Source organism: Electrophorus electricus, chromosome 10, assembly GCF_041902795.1.
Source record: "Electrophorus electricus isolate QZ-2024a chromosome 10, ASM4190279v1, whole genome shotgun sequence".
In the NCBI taxonomy this organism is placed as follows: Eukaryota; Metazoa; Chordata; class Actinopteri; order Gymnotiformes; family Gymnotidae; genus Electrophorus; species Electrophorus electricus.
This window is the reverse complement of record NC_137506.1, coordinates 18362962-18378998: the sequence shown is the minus strand read 5'-3', so window position 1 is coordinate 18378998 and position 16037 is coordinate 18362962. Positions and strand designations below refer to the sequence as shown.

Genomic DNA, 16037 nt, shown 5'->3' with positions numbered 1-16037 from the left:
ACATATACCTTTCAGAGCCTTGTCATCTACTACCATGTCTTCCACATCTATTCCACTGACCGGAGACCACCAGACTGATGCAGATATACTGGCTTTCATAAGGGCCAGACAAAGCCTGCTCACCAGGACAGGTATATCATCATCAATACATGCAGGCCAGAAGAGAGGCAAAGTGTGAAGATTGTTTCACATTTAAAAACAGGTTTACTGTGGTTCTTTATTATGCAAACAAACCCATGAACTTCAACATACTGCATAAAGAGTTTCCAGAAAATACATCTTGGCCCAATTATTAATCATATAAACTCCAAGGATTAGTTAAACTTAATAAATCATTATTCTTGTGTTCTAGAGTATAACAAAGCTTCACTTTGGCACACTAGTTCTCACTGTGTTTAGGGGAATTGAGAGGGTAGCACACCAGATCAGTTTGAGGGAGTAGCAGGGCACAATGCATTATACCTGAACAAGCCACTTTTGCAGCCTCTGTAATTACAATGCTATTGCTTGGGTCTTTTGCTTTACAAAATGGTACACTGGACAGTAACTGGAGGAGGTTCCTGTTTTTGGGATTAGTACACTGCAGCTTTAGCATTGGTCTGCTAGCGTTGCTTAGGTTTACATCTTGAAGGGGAGCTACATTTGCACATATTAGTCTTCCAGTCTAAAGGTGTAGTTACGGTAGTGTGGAGAGTATGAAAGAAGTTGTTCGAGATCACATTTGAAGAGGCATTTCACTGGATTTGGAAGGTGCTGGACTGTAATAGTACACTTGCATATTTTATGTTTGCTGTGTTAGGACATAATACATTAGGAATCTGCTGATTGAATTTGTATAACTGTGCTACTTGACATCACAGTACACTAGTGCTCAGTAGGTTTGACATTTCAGGTGGTATTATGTTAGTTTTCATAAGGTAACGATTGCTGTTTGAGTATTTTGTTTGATCTGGTACTGCACTGGTGTCTATTAGGCTAGACATCTAAGAAGATTTTACATTAGGAGTTGGTTAGGTTTGCTGTTTGGGCCTAGTATGCTATCTGCTTGAGGGGATTTTAAGTTTGCTTGGTAAATATTTAGTAGATTAGAAGTGGTTGGAAGAGATGAATAGTGAGACAGTACATCAGAGCTTGGTAGGGTTGCTGTTCAAAGTGGAAATAAACTATTGCTCAGTTGATTTGCTGTCTGAGGTTGAAGGTTGACGTGCCTATAGAATCTCCTGCTTGAAGAGACATCTCCTGCTAGAGTTAGTGAGCTGAGCTGTTGCCGTACTTAATTGGAATCAGTCATATTAGCAATTACGGGGACAACACACTAGCAGGTATTGCATTTACCAGTAGTTATTCCACATTTGAGGAGGTTGCTGCTTCAGGAGGTTGTACAGCTGTCACCTTGGGGGAAAGCCCACTAGATGGTGAGTTTACTTTTTGAGGGGATGGAACGCTGTTTGGACTTGATGCCTGAATTGGTGGATCCATGTGCTTGATTAGCTTGATTGCTACAGGACAAGTGCCAATGTGTGTTCTGGCCTCCATTCTCTTCTTGTAACTTTTCCCCATGTTCCTTACAAAGTCTCTGATGTTCTGCGTAGTTCTGCCGTCTAGTGCAGGATGCTCCAGCACCTGGCAACGTTGACATTCTCTCACCCTAGCTAGTTTTCCATAGTATATGTGATTTTTGAAGTGCTTCACTACAGCCATACTCTCCTCCCTTGTCCATGGTTTTCTTTTACGAAGCCTCTTGGGCTGTTCCAATACCTCCCACTCTTCTGCCACCTGCTTATTGCTCTCTTAAGAGGGTGAAGGCAATGGATGAACCAAAAGATTAAAGTAAATTGAGGAAACAAAGTAAAACAAAACCAATTTTTGTGTGATCTCCTCAAAATGTAAATCTTGTTTTACTGAGTGGCTGACAGCTATGACAAGTGTTTACTTGTCTTTATAAAATAAAATCTAAATCTGTAAAATGTCCTTGAGTTTGTGAAAGGCACTATATAAATCTACTACTATTGCTACTGCTACCGCTACCACTACTACTACTACTACTACTACTACTACTACTACTACTACTACTACTACTACTACTACTACTACTACTACTACTACTACTACTACTACTACTACTATTACTATTACATACCTTCAACCCCTTCTTTGGCTGTAGATCCAGAATCCTTCTTATGGCTTTTAGATAGGATGCTCCTTTTTAAGATCACCAATTCTTGACAAGTGGGACAAAACACCATGGCAACATTGAAAAAATTTACTTCATGATTGAATCAATTACATGCCATCTATACGTTTAAAAAATACTAAGCCATGGAGATACAAATAATAATAATTAAAAAAAAAAGTTGTGAGTTTATCAAAATGTGCCCATTAGCTCACTGCTACTAATTTTATCAACACTGTCAGACACCAAAAACACAAATTCACGTACATTATGCTAGACTTAAGAAGTATACTAACCCCAAATTTTCATCAACAATGGGGCTCAGTAAGGCCCAGTAAGTTACCTTCGATACACATATATAATTATTATAAAACTTTGTGGGGTTTTTTTTTTTTTAATTGTACAATCCAAATTTTACTTTGATTTTAACAGGAATCGGGATGTTTTTAAGAATTAAAAACAAACTTGTGAGAAGACAACTTATATAGTTACTTATGACCTACAATTCCTTGAAAAATATGAAATGTCAAAAAAATAAACAAAATGTCCATCTGACGGAAGCTACATGTCTGACTGTGGTGACAAAAGCCTCAGTTTGTAGTCATTTCAGTTTTTTAATCAATCAGCATTAAAACAAAAATAATTGTGAAGATGTTATTTTTTTAAACAATTCAAGACTGAAAGGCATGTTATAGATAAATATGTAAATTTTGCCAAGATCATCACTCTTCTCAAAGGTCAACAGAGAGCCATCAGTTGTTGAAGGGCATTTGGCTGGGAAGGGGTATTTTGATTGAAGGGCAACTGGCTTTGGGATAGTTGAGGTTGAGAAGTTATGTACACGTGAGGGTAACTGTGATAGAAAATTCTCATGCTGATGGAGGTAGTTGTCATTGAAAGACATTTGGCTGTGAGGGTTAATTTTGGTTGAGGGGTAATTAGCTGTAGGGTAGTTGTGTTTGATGGGTATTTCACTGTGAGGAGGTAATTCTGGACGTGGGGTAATAACATGTACAATTCTAAATATGTTAATTATCAAACCTGATAGCAGTTACAATGGCTGGACATGTGTCCCAAGTCTCAAGAATCAGTGATGTATTATGTAGTGCATTGTGAAGTCTAGCTTTGTGCTGTTCTAAAATAACGTTTTTGCAGGAAAACTAGTACATTATGAATCTACTGTTTATGCTGAGGGTGAGTAACACAGCAGCAGTACATCGTTATAAATGTATTTGAGCACCTCTAAATGTGTGAATGTTGTTGCGCCATTGTACATGTGGGACACAAAACAATAGAAGAAATTCTGCTTTGAAAATGCTGGGACTGTTTTCATGCATACATTTGTGTTACAATTCATGTGACCAAGCTGAGCAGTAAAGAAACTCATTGCTAACAAATTTTTTTTTAATCACTGTCTTTGATTAGTTGTTTCAGCCATGTATCAAATGTCATCAAAAATATGATGCAATCATTAAAAATGTCATCCAGCATAAAATAAACCAGACTGAACATGGTCTGAACTAGTTGTTCAATTGTTATTAAAAGTGACAAAAACTAAAAGTTAAAAAAGTTTATGTTCCCAATCTGCCTACCATAACAGTCGGTTTCAGGAAGGTGAGTGCAACCATGTTCTGTATGATTAAGATACAGGATAAAACATCCTTACCTTCATCTTCAAAATCTTCTGCTTCAGTGTCACTCTCGTTAATCTCATCTGAAATATAGTACAGACATTTAAATAGTCTCTTTATTAACCTACAAAATGTAAATGTTAAAATGAAGGTAAATAAGTTAAATAATAAAAATCCTTCTGTATAGTAGTTATCTGGCTTGTATTATTATAAGCCATCTTCCTTTGAAATGAGAAGAGGAACAAACCTGATAGTACAACGTCATCTAGAGACTCTCCAAGCAGGTCAGAAGTGCTCCCCTTCTCAATAGCCAAAATGAGCTTGCAGATTTTGGCCAAACGAGCAGTGGCCTCAGGCTGCCTGTAGTACTCCTTACGGGCACTTATATCATAGCCAATGAACTTTGCTAGTATCCCTAGCTCATGGTTCTTCAGGCTGAGGACTTGGGTGAGTGTAGCGATGTGTTTGCTGAACTCAGTAGATATCAGCTGGTCGGGATTCATTGCACAACATTCATTGGCACAGATCCTTAGAGCGTTTTCTCCCCTGTAGTACCCAAAGCCTTTGATGCGGCCAAAAACAAATCTGTTGCCATCATAGACGCCGCATTGCTTTCTTTTCTCAATCAAGAGCATCAGTGCACTGACCATGTCTGGAGTTAGTATGATTGTTGCTTGGCTTCCTATTTTCTGCATAACATGAAGTTTGCAGTGATCTTTAAACAACTCCTTCTCAAATTCTGTGAGTTCATCAGAGGTGTCAGAGACCTGTTCCTTGTCTCTCTCCTGGAAAACTTTGATGGTCAAATTAGAGATTTCCCCAAGTCTGCGGTTAAACATCAAAATCTGGGCTAGCATCACTTTAGAAAGGTTGGCATAGCTTTGAGCACTTGGTTTCTCTCTCAGTTCTTGCACTGTACATTGCATTTCCTTTTCAAGGTAGCAATGAAATAACCTGACATCCTTGACAAAAGGGAGTAAGGGAGGCTTGATGAAAGCTGGGTGGGGTTTTTTGGCCCCTAAAGCAAACTGTGACCGTGCATCATCAAAAAGTGTAAAAAATCTACCAGTTGATTCTATTAGTGTTTTGTCTTTAACTGCAAATGCTTTCTCTGCAGTCAAGATGCAAAATTTCCTCAGAGTCAATCCAACACTGCGTGCAAGGCTTGGTATTGCAAAGGAATTTGTTTCCATGTTATACTCAGCAAGTTCTTTCACTGCTTCAGTAACCTCTGGAAATCTGCTTGGCTTTATAGCCTCAGCTAGGTTCCTTATCGAGGTTTTCTTGTGCAAGATGTTCAAAAACTTTCCAATACATCTAAGGGAATGTCCAACAAACTCATGCCTTTCTTTGCTGTTGCTCTTTTTGTCTATAACATATTGCGCTAGGCCCAGTACATACTCATCATTTCTGACACCCTGTGCAACTTCATCCTGATGCATATCACAAAGTATTTTCTTCACATCATCTGAAACATGCTGCAGGTGAGGGCACTGGGCCATAGCTGCCAGACCCAAAACTCTGGCCTTTGCGCCTTTTACCGCATCTCTCTCAGGGTTAGATGTGCAGCGTCTTACATGTCTCCAGAGTTCCTTCCGCATATATAGCCCTTTACAGTACATGTAGTATTCAAACTTCTCTCTTGGTGTTCGATTAACCTTGATCAAGCCAGAACGATTCCTACAGACTTTGGCGTTATGCTGGTAATTGCCTCTGTTCCTTAGTACTTCTAAGATTCGTTTCCTTTCTTTTGATGACTTCCGAAGTTTAAAAGCACTGTCAATTTCAAAGTTGTCTTTTCTGTGCACTTTTAAATGTCTTGCTATTTTTGAGGAAGCCTTACCACACACAAAGCAGAAGTTCTCTTTTGCAGCCTGTGTGACTAAATGATTTTTCTGATTTGGCGGCATAATCTCTTCCTCCACATCCTTTGATGTGTCTGAAGCTTTAGCCACTGGCTTCTCTGCATCAAAATCACTATCTGACTCTGGGTCAGATTCAGGTACAAATTCCTCATCTGATGAGACACCTTCATTACTTTCCAGCTCGATATCACATACATCCTGCTCAGCTAGAGATGACTTAAAAAAAAAAAAAAAAAAAAAAAAAAAAAAAGTAAGTATTCTGGTAAATATATCATACATCATGTGGAACATAGAAGCATTGATGAGTTTCACTGATCAAAATAATAATAAGCAATTTTGTTTGGTGATGTTTGATGTTTCAATCAAACAGTTCAAACAGTCCTGAGTAACAATTATGGGTTTATTCAGTTATGTATCCAGCCTCATTACTGTCACTCAGCAGAGCAATACTAAAACATCAATCATCGGTTCTTGTTAGGCTCTGGGTGCTTAACACTGCATGGATGAGGATGAGAAATGACATACCTCCTTGGCCCTGTTAGTCTGAGATGAGCGTGTGTGCTGCGCCTCTTCCCGAGCCATCTGCACGGGTAACACCATTATTAAGTTGCTGTCCATGTGCGCCCCCTTCAGGCTGTCATATCTTACTTTTCCCCTTGAATCTACTGGTCATAAATATATAGGCCAGATTATGCACGGTTTAGACTTAATCTGTGTCTGAGGGAAAATTCCAAATACACTGCACTACTAATTCCATATAAATTTACATAAGACACTTTTTATATTCTAGGATCAGTTTTAATGTCTGTCTGGAAATATTCCTTAGCTAAGGGTAAGAAAGAACAATGTATAGTTAATACCTGTTTGGCTGTCTGCATTTGAGGTGATTCATTCTCACACATATTCTTCCCCTCTTCATACATTTTCTGCAATAGTGATAAAATAAGTATTTACAGTGAATAAAATAAAGCATGCAGTCTTAAATCAAACATTTCAGGGGCCTCAAACTGTTTGCCTTAGTAGGTAAGCAGTCATTACATGCCTGCTGATTATCACCTGCTGTAGAACAGTTCATTTAGGATTTCAAAACACACAAAATCTTACTCTCCCACTTCTCTTAACTGTAGGTAGAATAATCAAAAGCTGAGAAAGTATTCCTTAAACAGCCTGGTAAAGAATGCAGTACCAAAGTACCAAAAGGTGAGCAGTGGTGATGGTAGATTGAGTGCAGTACATTGATATACCATATTCATTGCTGCAAAAAATAGAGTGTAGAGCAGAAAAAAAGGTACTTTCATATAAACACGTTAAACCTGTTTCCTGGGACATGTTGGACCCAGAAGCACAACTGAATTGTGGCCAAAAACAAATCCCAGGACCTGCTTGAGACTTGAGCACTTACAAAAGCTTTTCAAATGACAGACCATATATTTAAAATGCTACCTGTTCAGCAGCTTCTGTGAGACACTCTTCTTCCACACATGGCTCCACTCCCATGCCCGTCTCCTTCTGCATCTCCAGCTGTAAATTGACAAAAATGGAAACACTATATAGTACAGAAAAAGATCTTAGTGGCAAAAAAAAAAAAAAAAAACCTAAATGGTGAATATATGCAACAAAGTTTATCTCCAAAAAGGCAAGTGTAAACTTCATGTAAACTAATTCAGACAAGAGCTTGGTGGCATGAAACATCCACCAAGATGATCAAAGCTAGACTGTGGTTATGACAAATTCTAAAAGAAACCAATTTTATAACAAATCCGTAAACAATGTCCTGAATCTCTCTCAAACCTTTTAGCTAAGAAAATGTATACATCCATTTCCATAGGTTACATTAAAGTCCTCAACTGCAGGTCTGATGTTAGTGCAGTGTAATTCACGTAGCCTAAATGTTATTAAGTTTTGGGGTTATTTCAGTGTCGTTTGTATTAAAGTGGGTAACACATACCTGAGCCTGTTCTGCAGCCTGACTGTTAAGGGCCTCTTTCTCACCCTCCACCTGTTCTATTTCACATGTCATCTGCAATACAATAAACAAGCTAATGCATTTAGAACCAACAGATAAATGTCACTATGGTAACAAAAGATTGATCACTGACATTCATTTTGGTTAGAATGCCTTTTCTAGAATAAACATACAAAAATAAGATGACAGATGTCACTGAGATCAGAACTGATTAGCTGGCTGAGATTCAGATGGGTCTTTATTATGAGATGTTATCTCTTCATCCCCAGGGTTCTACATTTAAAAGAAATTAAGATGTGCGGCAAGGCACTTCACAAAGTGTGAGCATAGACAGAAGCGCACTCAAAAGTGCTTCCCATTTGGTAGCACTCTTATGAGAGCCCTTAACACAAATTAGTTTTTCATTATGACTAATTTTCTAACTTTTCCAAATGCTTCCATTTGATAGTTTAAGAGGGAGCTACAAGCAGAAAAGAACCTCACATACTTGGAGTGCATCTAAAACGAGTCCGTTAAATAATGGTTTACCTTCCAGCAGACTTCTAAGCATAAGTGCAATTTTCATTTGCCAATCACTGAACTGGTGTTACGTTGGTGCTGCTATAAACTTATTTTTGATCCTAACTTGTGGCTGTTCTGTTCTTAGCAAAAATTAGCCATGGGGTAATGCAGCACCATATTTACACTCTAAAAATGATGATATCACTATGACAAACTGGAAACAAAGCAAAGGCTTTAAGAAGAAATGCTGGAAAGTGCTGGAAATACAAAAATACATAAAAGCCATTCCTGCCCAAGCACAGGGGCCTTTTCACAGACCATTGTCTCATGCTCAAAGCATATCTGAAACAAAATAATGTTGGGATATTCTCATACATTCTCTGCAGTTCCTGACAGTTCCACTGCAATACAGTGACAGATTCAATCAAGCCAAATATTTTGTAATTACATATTTAAACCAGTATTGCTTCCCTTGGAGACCTTCTTACAATAATGTCACTTTTCTCCACCTGTAACGGAATTCATTTTAAGACATGCATGGTGTTATTTCACTTGCAAACAATATCAACAATATTCATGTCAGATTTTGAGATGAAATATTCTGTGTCATATCTCTCAGAGACACTGATACCAAAGCACAAAACATTACAAAACCATTAATAGTGTGTTGTGTTCATCATCAAATGTGTTTGAGACATTTTTATGTCATTACGGATGTCTTACTTGTTCAGATGACTGACTTTGATGACCTTTAGCACTGCATGATGGTTCCTCCATTTCACAACCCATCTATAATAGTAGTAAAGATTAGGATGGTTTTAGGCAACTGTGTAAGCATATTACTATATGTGCTTATTTATAATAAAGCAGTAAAATCAGGAATGCACAAACATTTTGGGTGCTCCTGATTGTACGCTTATTATAAATGAGCTTTTGGTATTGTGATGGAAAATCACTGTGGAATTGATGCACCAGCACAACGTGCAGCGGGCCCCGGAGAAGTAGGGGCATGGGAAGCTCATTTGAGAAACAGCTTCCTTATGAACATGAAAAAGGACATTAGTGACCTCATTAGAAAAAACTGCATAGGCTATAGTAGAGCCCCTTTGTCGACTATTGAAGAACACGCCAAGCATCATGAAACCATCCTGGGTAAGAAGGACACTAGACGGGAGTGCCAGCGCGCTGACACCACTCATCAGGCGATGCTGACCATGCTCCAGACAGTAGGGGACAGAGGAAGAGGTCGTGGACGTGGCAGAGGACGTGGACGAGGGAGAGGAAGAGGCCGAGGAAAGGGGCCTGAAGGGAAAGACTGCTACAATTGTGGGAAGTTTGGACACTTTGCAAGAGACTGTCCTGAGGGGGAGAACGAAGAAGATTTCGGTGATTTTGATCCTACAATTAAGGAAGTCAAGCTAGACTGACGGGCGGTGGAGAGGCAGGACGGCGACGGACCACTGAGAGAAGACGACAAAAGGGAAGTAACAAATTTAAATTACCAACTATTACAGCAGATTAGTAAGGGGTAAAGGGGCCTCCCCGAGGTGATTGTGAACGTAGAGGGAAAAAATGTTGTTTTTGGTTGACAGTGGTGCCACCCACTTGGTGTTAAAAGAAGGTTTAATAGAATGTAGAATGAGACCAGGATATGGGATAACAGTAATTGGAGTGGGAGGTCATCCCATTGATGAAAGGATGTCCGAGCCTCTCCAATGTAGTTTAGGAAACAGCCAATTCAAACACAGCTTTTTGGTGTCAGAAACCTGTCCAATTAATTTGTTAGCTAGAGATTAAATGTGTAAACTTGGCTGCACAATTAGCAGCAACCCAGAGGGGTTATTTGTTATGTAGGAAACACCTACACAGGGAGTCCAGCTAGAGGCAGGAGTCCCTTTGTACGTGTATGAATTGCAGTGCACTGCTGGGGAAGTACTAACACATTTTATGACTGAAGTTACTAAAACGCTACCCGGTGAGCTGACAGTTAAACAAAGTGACTCTATTCACAGTACAATGAAGGTCCATGAGGGATCTGATGTTGATTTTGAACAGAAATTTGACTTAGGGGCAGTGACACTTTGATTATCACAGCTATAGCATGGGATTGCGAGTGGGCTGCAGGAGTGGTGCAGCTCTCAGCTAAACAAAAATCTTTATATTCGGTCTCACATGCAGCGCCTCATGTGCTGACCCAGACTGGCAGAGAGTAAGGTTATGGACAAAACGCGTGTTGAGTGCAACTGATTGGATAAAAGAACCCCAGTGTGAAATTATGTACAGCCCGAGCATAGAAGTTTGGAAAACGCCAGCCCCGTATAGGTTAAACTGTAAAAGGGGGGGTCGAGCTCGTGAGTCCAAACATGGTAATTATGGCAGCCTCTGTTACCCTCTCAGAGGAAGAGGAACTGAAAACAGTTCCTGCAGGGTTATAGGCACAGGGGAAAAAAATGTGGGCTTAATAAAAGGATGTGAGCCTGTCCACATCACCCCAAAATCTGATTATAGACCACACCAGCACCAATACCCTCTAAAACCAGAGGCAGTGGAGGGTATTAGGCCTGTGTTCCAATCATTAAAACAAGCAGGAGTAATCGTGCCATGCCCAGATTCACCGGTACGTACTCCAATCTTCCCAGTTAAGAAACCAGGGAGAGATGAATGGAGATTTGTGCAGGATTTGCAGGCTGTCAACGCGGCAGTACACCCTAGAGCCCCAGAAGTTCCAAACCCGCACACCATTCTCTCTCAGATCCCACCAGATAGCAAGTGGTTCAGTGTAGTTGATTTGGCCAACGCTTTCTTTAGTGTACCTGTGCACAAGGATAGCCAATTTTGGTTTGCTTTCACTTTTGAAGGAAAGCCATACACATTCACGAGGTTGTGTCAGGGGTATTGTGAATCACCAACCATTTACAATGCCGCCTTACACCGAAGCCTAGAAGCTTTGGAGCTCCCTGAAGGAACAGCCTTGCTGCAATACGTTGATGATCTTTTGATTTGTGGGAAAACACGAGAAGCGTGTAAACAAGCCACAGTGGCACTGCTACATCATTTAGCAGGGGAAGGCCATAAGGCATCCAAATCCAAATTACAGTTTTGTAAGCAGCAAGTGCATTTTTTTTAGGACATGACATTACTGAACAAACGCGCATGCTGACTAAAGATAGAGTGAATGCTATTTTGACTATACCAAGACCCACGACGAAAAAACAACTGCTGTCCTTCTTAGGCATGTGTTCCTATTGTAGAACATTTATACCATCTTATGCAGAGCTTGAGGGGCCATCTGGAAACATCGTAACTTTCTCACCAGCTCAGGAGCAAAGATAAAGAACCACCACCTAGTAGCAGAGCTGTTGGAAGCAATCCAACTACCAAAGGAAGTAGCAATCATAAAGTGCGCTGCACACACAAAGGCAGATGACACTGTGTCAAAAGGGAATGCCTATGCGGATAAAGTAGCTCAACTCACACCGCTCAAACCACAAATGGCACAAACAGACACTGAAACCAGAATAACTACCAAAGACATACAAAAACAAGCCACTCCACAAGGCTACGCAAAATGGAAAAAAGGGGGATGTAAACAAATAGGAGGAATATGGGTACACCCAGAAATGAACAAACCATGTCTCCCCACTTCTTATATGAAAGGACTAATTGAGATTGCTCATGGGAGAAGTCACATGAGCAAAGGGGAGATAGTGGAGAGCATAACAAGACATTGGTATGTACCAGGAATAAACACACACACCCAAAATTCTGTGCACAAAATACGCCACACAGAGACAATCATACCAAACACGCACCCGCCGGACACCCGCCGCCCAGTGAGCCATTTCAACATTGGCAAATAGATTTTGTAGAACTAACACCGGCCGAAGGGAAGAGGTACATGCTTGCATGTTCAGTAAGTGGGTGGAGGCCTTCCCAACAGGCAAACAAGATAGTGATGCAGTAGCAAAAGCACTACTGAGAGAAATTATTCCCCGGTGGGGTTTGCCACAATGGGTGTCTAGTGACAACGGGACACCCTTTGTACATGAAGGACTAAAGGCTCTGACTAAATACCTAGGGGTGGATATGAGAAAACACTGCAGTTATCACCCAGCTAGTGCAGGGGCAGTAGAACGGGCAAACGGTACCATTAAAGGGGGTCTAGCTAAATTAATGCAGGAAACAGGCATGAATTGGGTAAAATGCCTTCCCCTCGTCCTGTGGCAATGTCGAACCAGGCCGCAGGCACGAACAGGCTTATCAGCTTTTGAGATAGTGTTTGGACGGCCTCCCAACACGGGGATAAGACCGCCCGATTGGGATACTAACCTGATCAATGAATCACTTTTGTATTGTGTCTCTCTGCACAAATCTCTTTCCCATGTGTCTAAGCAGGTGAAGGCAGTCCTTCCTGAGGTGACGGGCAATCCCCTCCACACGCATCAGCCAGGCGATTGGGTGCTGATAAAAGACTTCAGGAGGAAGCGGTGGAGCCAACCCAGGTGGAGAGGACCATTCCAAGTACTACTGACGACACAAAACCGCATGGCCTTGGACATGCTCCTCGCTAAGGAGGGGGGAGTGTGTTCAATGATAGGCGACCATTGTTGCACGTACATACCGCCCAATGATGCACCTGGAGGTAATATCTCCATGGCCTTGGAACACATGAGTAAGATTGCTGACCAACTTCGTGCTGAAGAAGCCGGAGTGAGACCTTGGGACTGGAAACAGGGATCTCTATTCTCAATGTGGAAAAGTATTGTAATTATGATTCTCCCATCCATTTTACTACTTGCCTTGATTATATGTTGTGGACCTTTGTTATGTCAATGTATGCTTAGTACTATTCGCATGAATATGGATACCAGATACCAACTTATTCAGGTCACTAAAGAGGACCTGGATGAGGATAACACCCTGTACCTGCACACTGTATTCTCTGATAATTAACAAATGATTGTATAAGGGGGGAAATGTGATGGAAAATGTTACGAAACTATGCATTATGTGATTCATATAAAATCACACTGATCCTTTTGTTCTCAAATTAATAATGCTGTCTGCACATTTGTATCCGCCTGTTGCTGATTAAGTTGAACATGTATCAGGAACTGTTAACACCAAGGTCAACTTGACACACAACCCATACAGTTTGGAGTCAGTTTGGGTTGGTTTGTGGGAAAAACCAAGCCAAGAGCTGATTGGCTTATAGCCACAGCAACAAAGGGAAGAAGAGCTGCTTAAGAAAAGATGATTGGTTAAAGACAGCACAGGAGTAGTATAACTAGTCACGGTTTTGTATACTCAGGGCTCCCTACCTGAGGCGAGCCAAACATTTATTTTATTCTTTTTCTTATTAAATTACTCTCTTAATCACGTCTGACTTGCTGTTTGTTCAAAATTCCACAACAGTATACTAACTACAACCATTGAGGGGTTGCTTATATTTTCTTATACTGCTCATATGAATGGCATTATAAACGAATGTAACTTGTCATCGGTATCTGCATTTGACCTGTTATCTGAGGCAGCCGAATATCGCATACCCTCTGTTCATCCTCACAGCTGGGCTATAATAAGAGCACACTTAATCAAGTCACTTCTTCCCAAATTCACACAAGTCAGCTTGCCAGTTATCAGACACTTACAGCTTTCTCTGCTACTCAGTACTTATTAATACAAGTGTTCTCCAACAGGACAGTCTGTACCATCAGTAAAACAGCAAGAGTATGTGTAAGAATGTGGCCAGTCCATTTGGAAAAGTGAAGCTGTGATTGGTAATTAACAAGTCATTCTTGCTGCGTTATTTTATTAGAGGAGATTCCCCACTACAAGATGTCCGTTTCTCCTCACAAGCCCTCTTCAAAATAACAGAGGTTTAGTTATTATGAGACGTATACATATTATGAGATTGTAGACATAGATACTGTGTAAGTAATCAATTATGAAATATAGAATTGTAAATGAAGTAAGAAACACACTTTGTATAGTTTGATCAAATCATTATTTCATTACTTCAGATTTTTTAGACATTTTTGCAAAATTTTATTCATCTACACTGATGTATTTTTTGGCAAATTTAACTGAAATATATATCAGAAGGTAGATCAAAAGGTTTTTGCTCTTGCTGAAGCAATGAAAGAAATATGTACAAAACCAAAGATATATATCATCTATGGTAGGGAAAATATCAAATAATCTTAGCTTTAACTCTGTCACCCACATTGGATGGGTTGTTTGTTGTAAGAACGTATTATAAAAACATAAGGCTGGAAAGATGCATAAGGTTTCCACAGAATTATTGTACAATTTTGCATTGAGAACAAGGCACATTGGATTCTTACTTGGTCCGTAGTTTCTGAATGTGATGACTGCTCCTCACACTTCGTTACCCCTCGCTCACAAGGGGAAAACAATCAAAATGTTACAATGTAATACGATGCATGTACACTGTAAGGCTGACAACTTCATATCAGTACACTGACTGAAATTCACATGATAAAGCAGGTAGTTACCTCTTTGCCATTATCAAACTGAGCAGGGCCTCCCATACACAACCACTGCAAACAGAAAAAAAAGTTATCTCTTCGCCTGGCTGGATGTCACGGAGCGCAAATAAGCAAAGATGCGGCACGTCATTGACAGGGATGACTTTCATCTTTGAGTTAGGATTACTGTCGTCATTGATAAGCCGTCCAAGAGAACCGTCATCCACGGACGCATCGACACTGCAGTAAAAACGCCACGGTCATACATGACGCTATGCACACAAACACTGCTACCAAATTCGAATGCTGGTCTGTGGTATAAACCAGCCTACAGGTATAAACCAGCCTACCCAGCCTACTAGGTAGTTAACAGCCTTTTTGAAATAAATAGCGAACCGAACCATACCTACCAATACCGAGTGTCGTTATATATAAAGTAGTAGGAATACGCATCGGGAACACATTTCCCTGCATCTCGCAGAGCGCCTCTGTATTCGGCAATGAAACTTCCCTCCTCGATAAGTGCGGTAGCAAACACTCCATATCCTGCATGGGAATACAAAGATATTCGAGTGAGGAAAAAAGTACAAGGTACAAAACTGTAGCTTTTGCTTATTCATAATGCTTCAGTAACATTAGGACACTAGGGAGACGCTGGCCTACCTTTAATAGCATTTAAGAATCTGCTCTCTAGTATACTCTTGTCTCGTCTTGCACAAACGTGCTGTTTAGCATCCAGAATGGGTGTTTTACGTTTCCCCACTGAAATGAAAGGGTTAGAAACACATTTATGAAACATTACATTTGATCGTATGACGTTACTAGAGTCACACTAAACAATACGATGTAGACTATAAATTATTAGTCACAAATGAACAGTTTAGGCAAAATCGTTCCAAAGTACTAGTCTAACTGAATCTAAATTGCATTTTGCGGACGGCTAAAGCGTAACTCATCTTTGTAAATTCAAATCTAAAATGGATTTTAATATGGTGCTCATGGAAGAATAAATGGTTTCTTAAGTTTGCAGCGTTTTGTAAGACTTGCAAAAAAACACGTAGAGCTAGCTACCATGCTGCCAATTTACGACGAGTATACAAGCCACGGAGGAATCCCGCTGTTATAAACAGCCAATCAGCGATCCTCATATAGACCACGAACCAGGGTCACGGCTGGTCATTGGTCCCGTGTGTGTGTGTGTGTGTGTGTGTGTGTGTGTGTGTGTGTGTGTGTGTGTGTGTGTGTGTGTGTGTGTGTGTGTGTGTATAAAAGGAAACAGTGGGGGCGGTATCAAGGATACACAGATATGAACTAGGTTCACGTAACTTGACTGCTGAGTAAAACAAACGAATAAATGGTCCCACGATCGCATGTGTTGTTGTTTTTGTCGAGTGTGGGTGTAGCTGTTGT

General features: G+C 40.3%; 2 protein-coding genes across 23 annotated transcripts in view; one reads left to right on the top strand and one right to left on the bottom strand.

The window, feature by feature from the left end:
• Nucleotides 1-13515, top strand: part of kif6 (kinesin family member 6) — a 62970-nt gene extending 49455 nt beyond the window's left edge. For 4 of the 6 annotated variants that reach the window (XM_027001457.3, XM_081721068.1, XM_027001456.3 and 1 more), the window contains one exon: nt 16-3686. In XM_027001457.3, the coding sequence (XP_026857258.2) occupies nt 16-178 (163 nt within the window). In that variant the 3' untranslated portion in view covers nt 179-3686. Of the gene's footprint in view, nt 1-15; nt 3687-12528 lie in introns of those variants that run through there. The other 2 variants (XM_081721066.1, XM_035532572.2) reach the window with 2 other exon arrangements.
• The window catches only part of LOC113572144 (uncharacterized), a 48335-nt gene extending 32544 nt beyond the window's left edge, over nt 1-15791 (bottom strand). For 4 of the 17 annotated variants that reach the window (XR_014125441.1, XR_014125440.1, XR_014125442.1 and 1 more), the window contains exons 1-13: nt 15291-15692; nt 15038-15173; nt 14655-14699; nt 14484-14537; nt 8860-8925; nt 7618-7689; nt 7113-7190; nt 6530-6595; nt 6195-6251; nt 4052-5885; nt 3840-3887; nt 2141-2221; nt 1336-1790 (exon numbers count right to left, since the gene is read on the bottom strand). Coding sequence is in view for 13 of the 17 variants with exons in the window: in XM_081721055.1 (XP_081577181.1) it covers nt 1342-1790; nt 2141-2221; nt 3840-3887; nt 4052-5885; nt 6195-6251; nt 6530-6595; nt 7113-7190; nt 7618-7689; nt 8860-8925; nt 14484-14537; nt 14655-14690 (2841 nt within the window). In the remaining 4 variants the exon portion in view is untranslated. The other 13 variants (XM_035532567.2, XM_081721056.1, XR_014125443.1 and 10 more) reach the window with 13 other exon arrangements.
• Between the last annotated feature and the right edge of the window lie 246 nt (nt 15792-16037).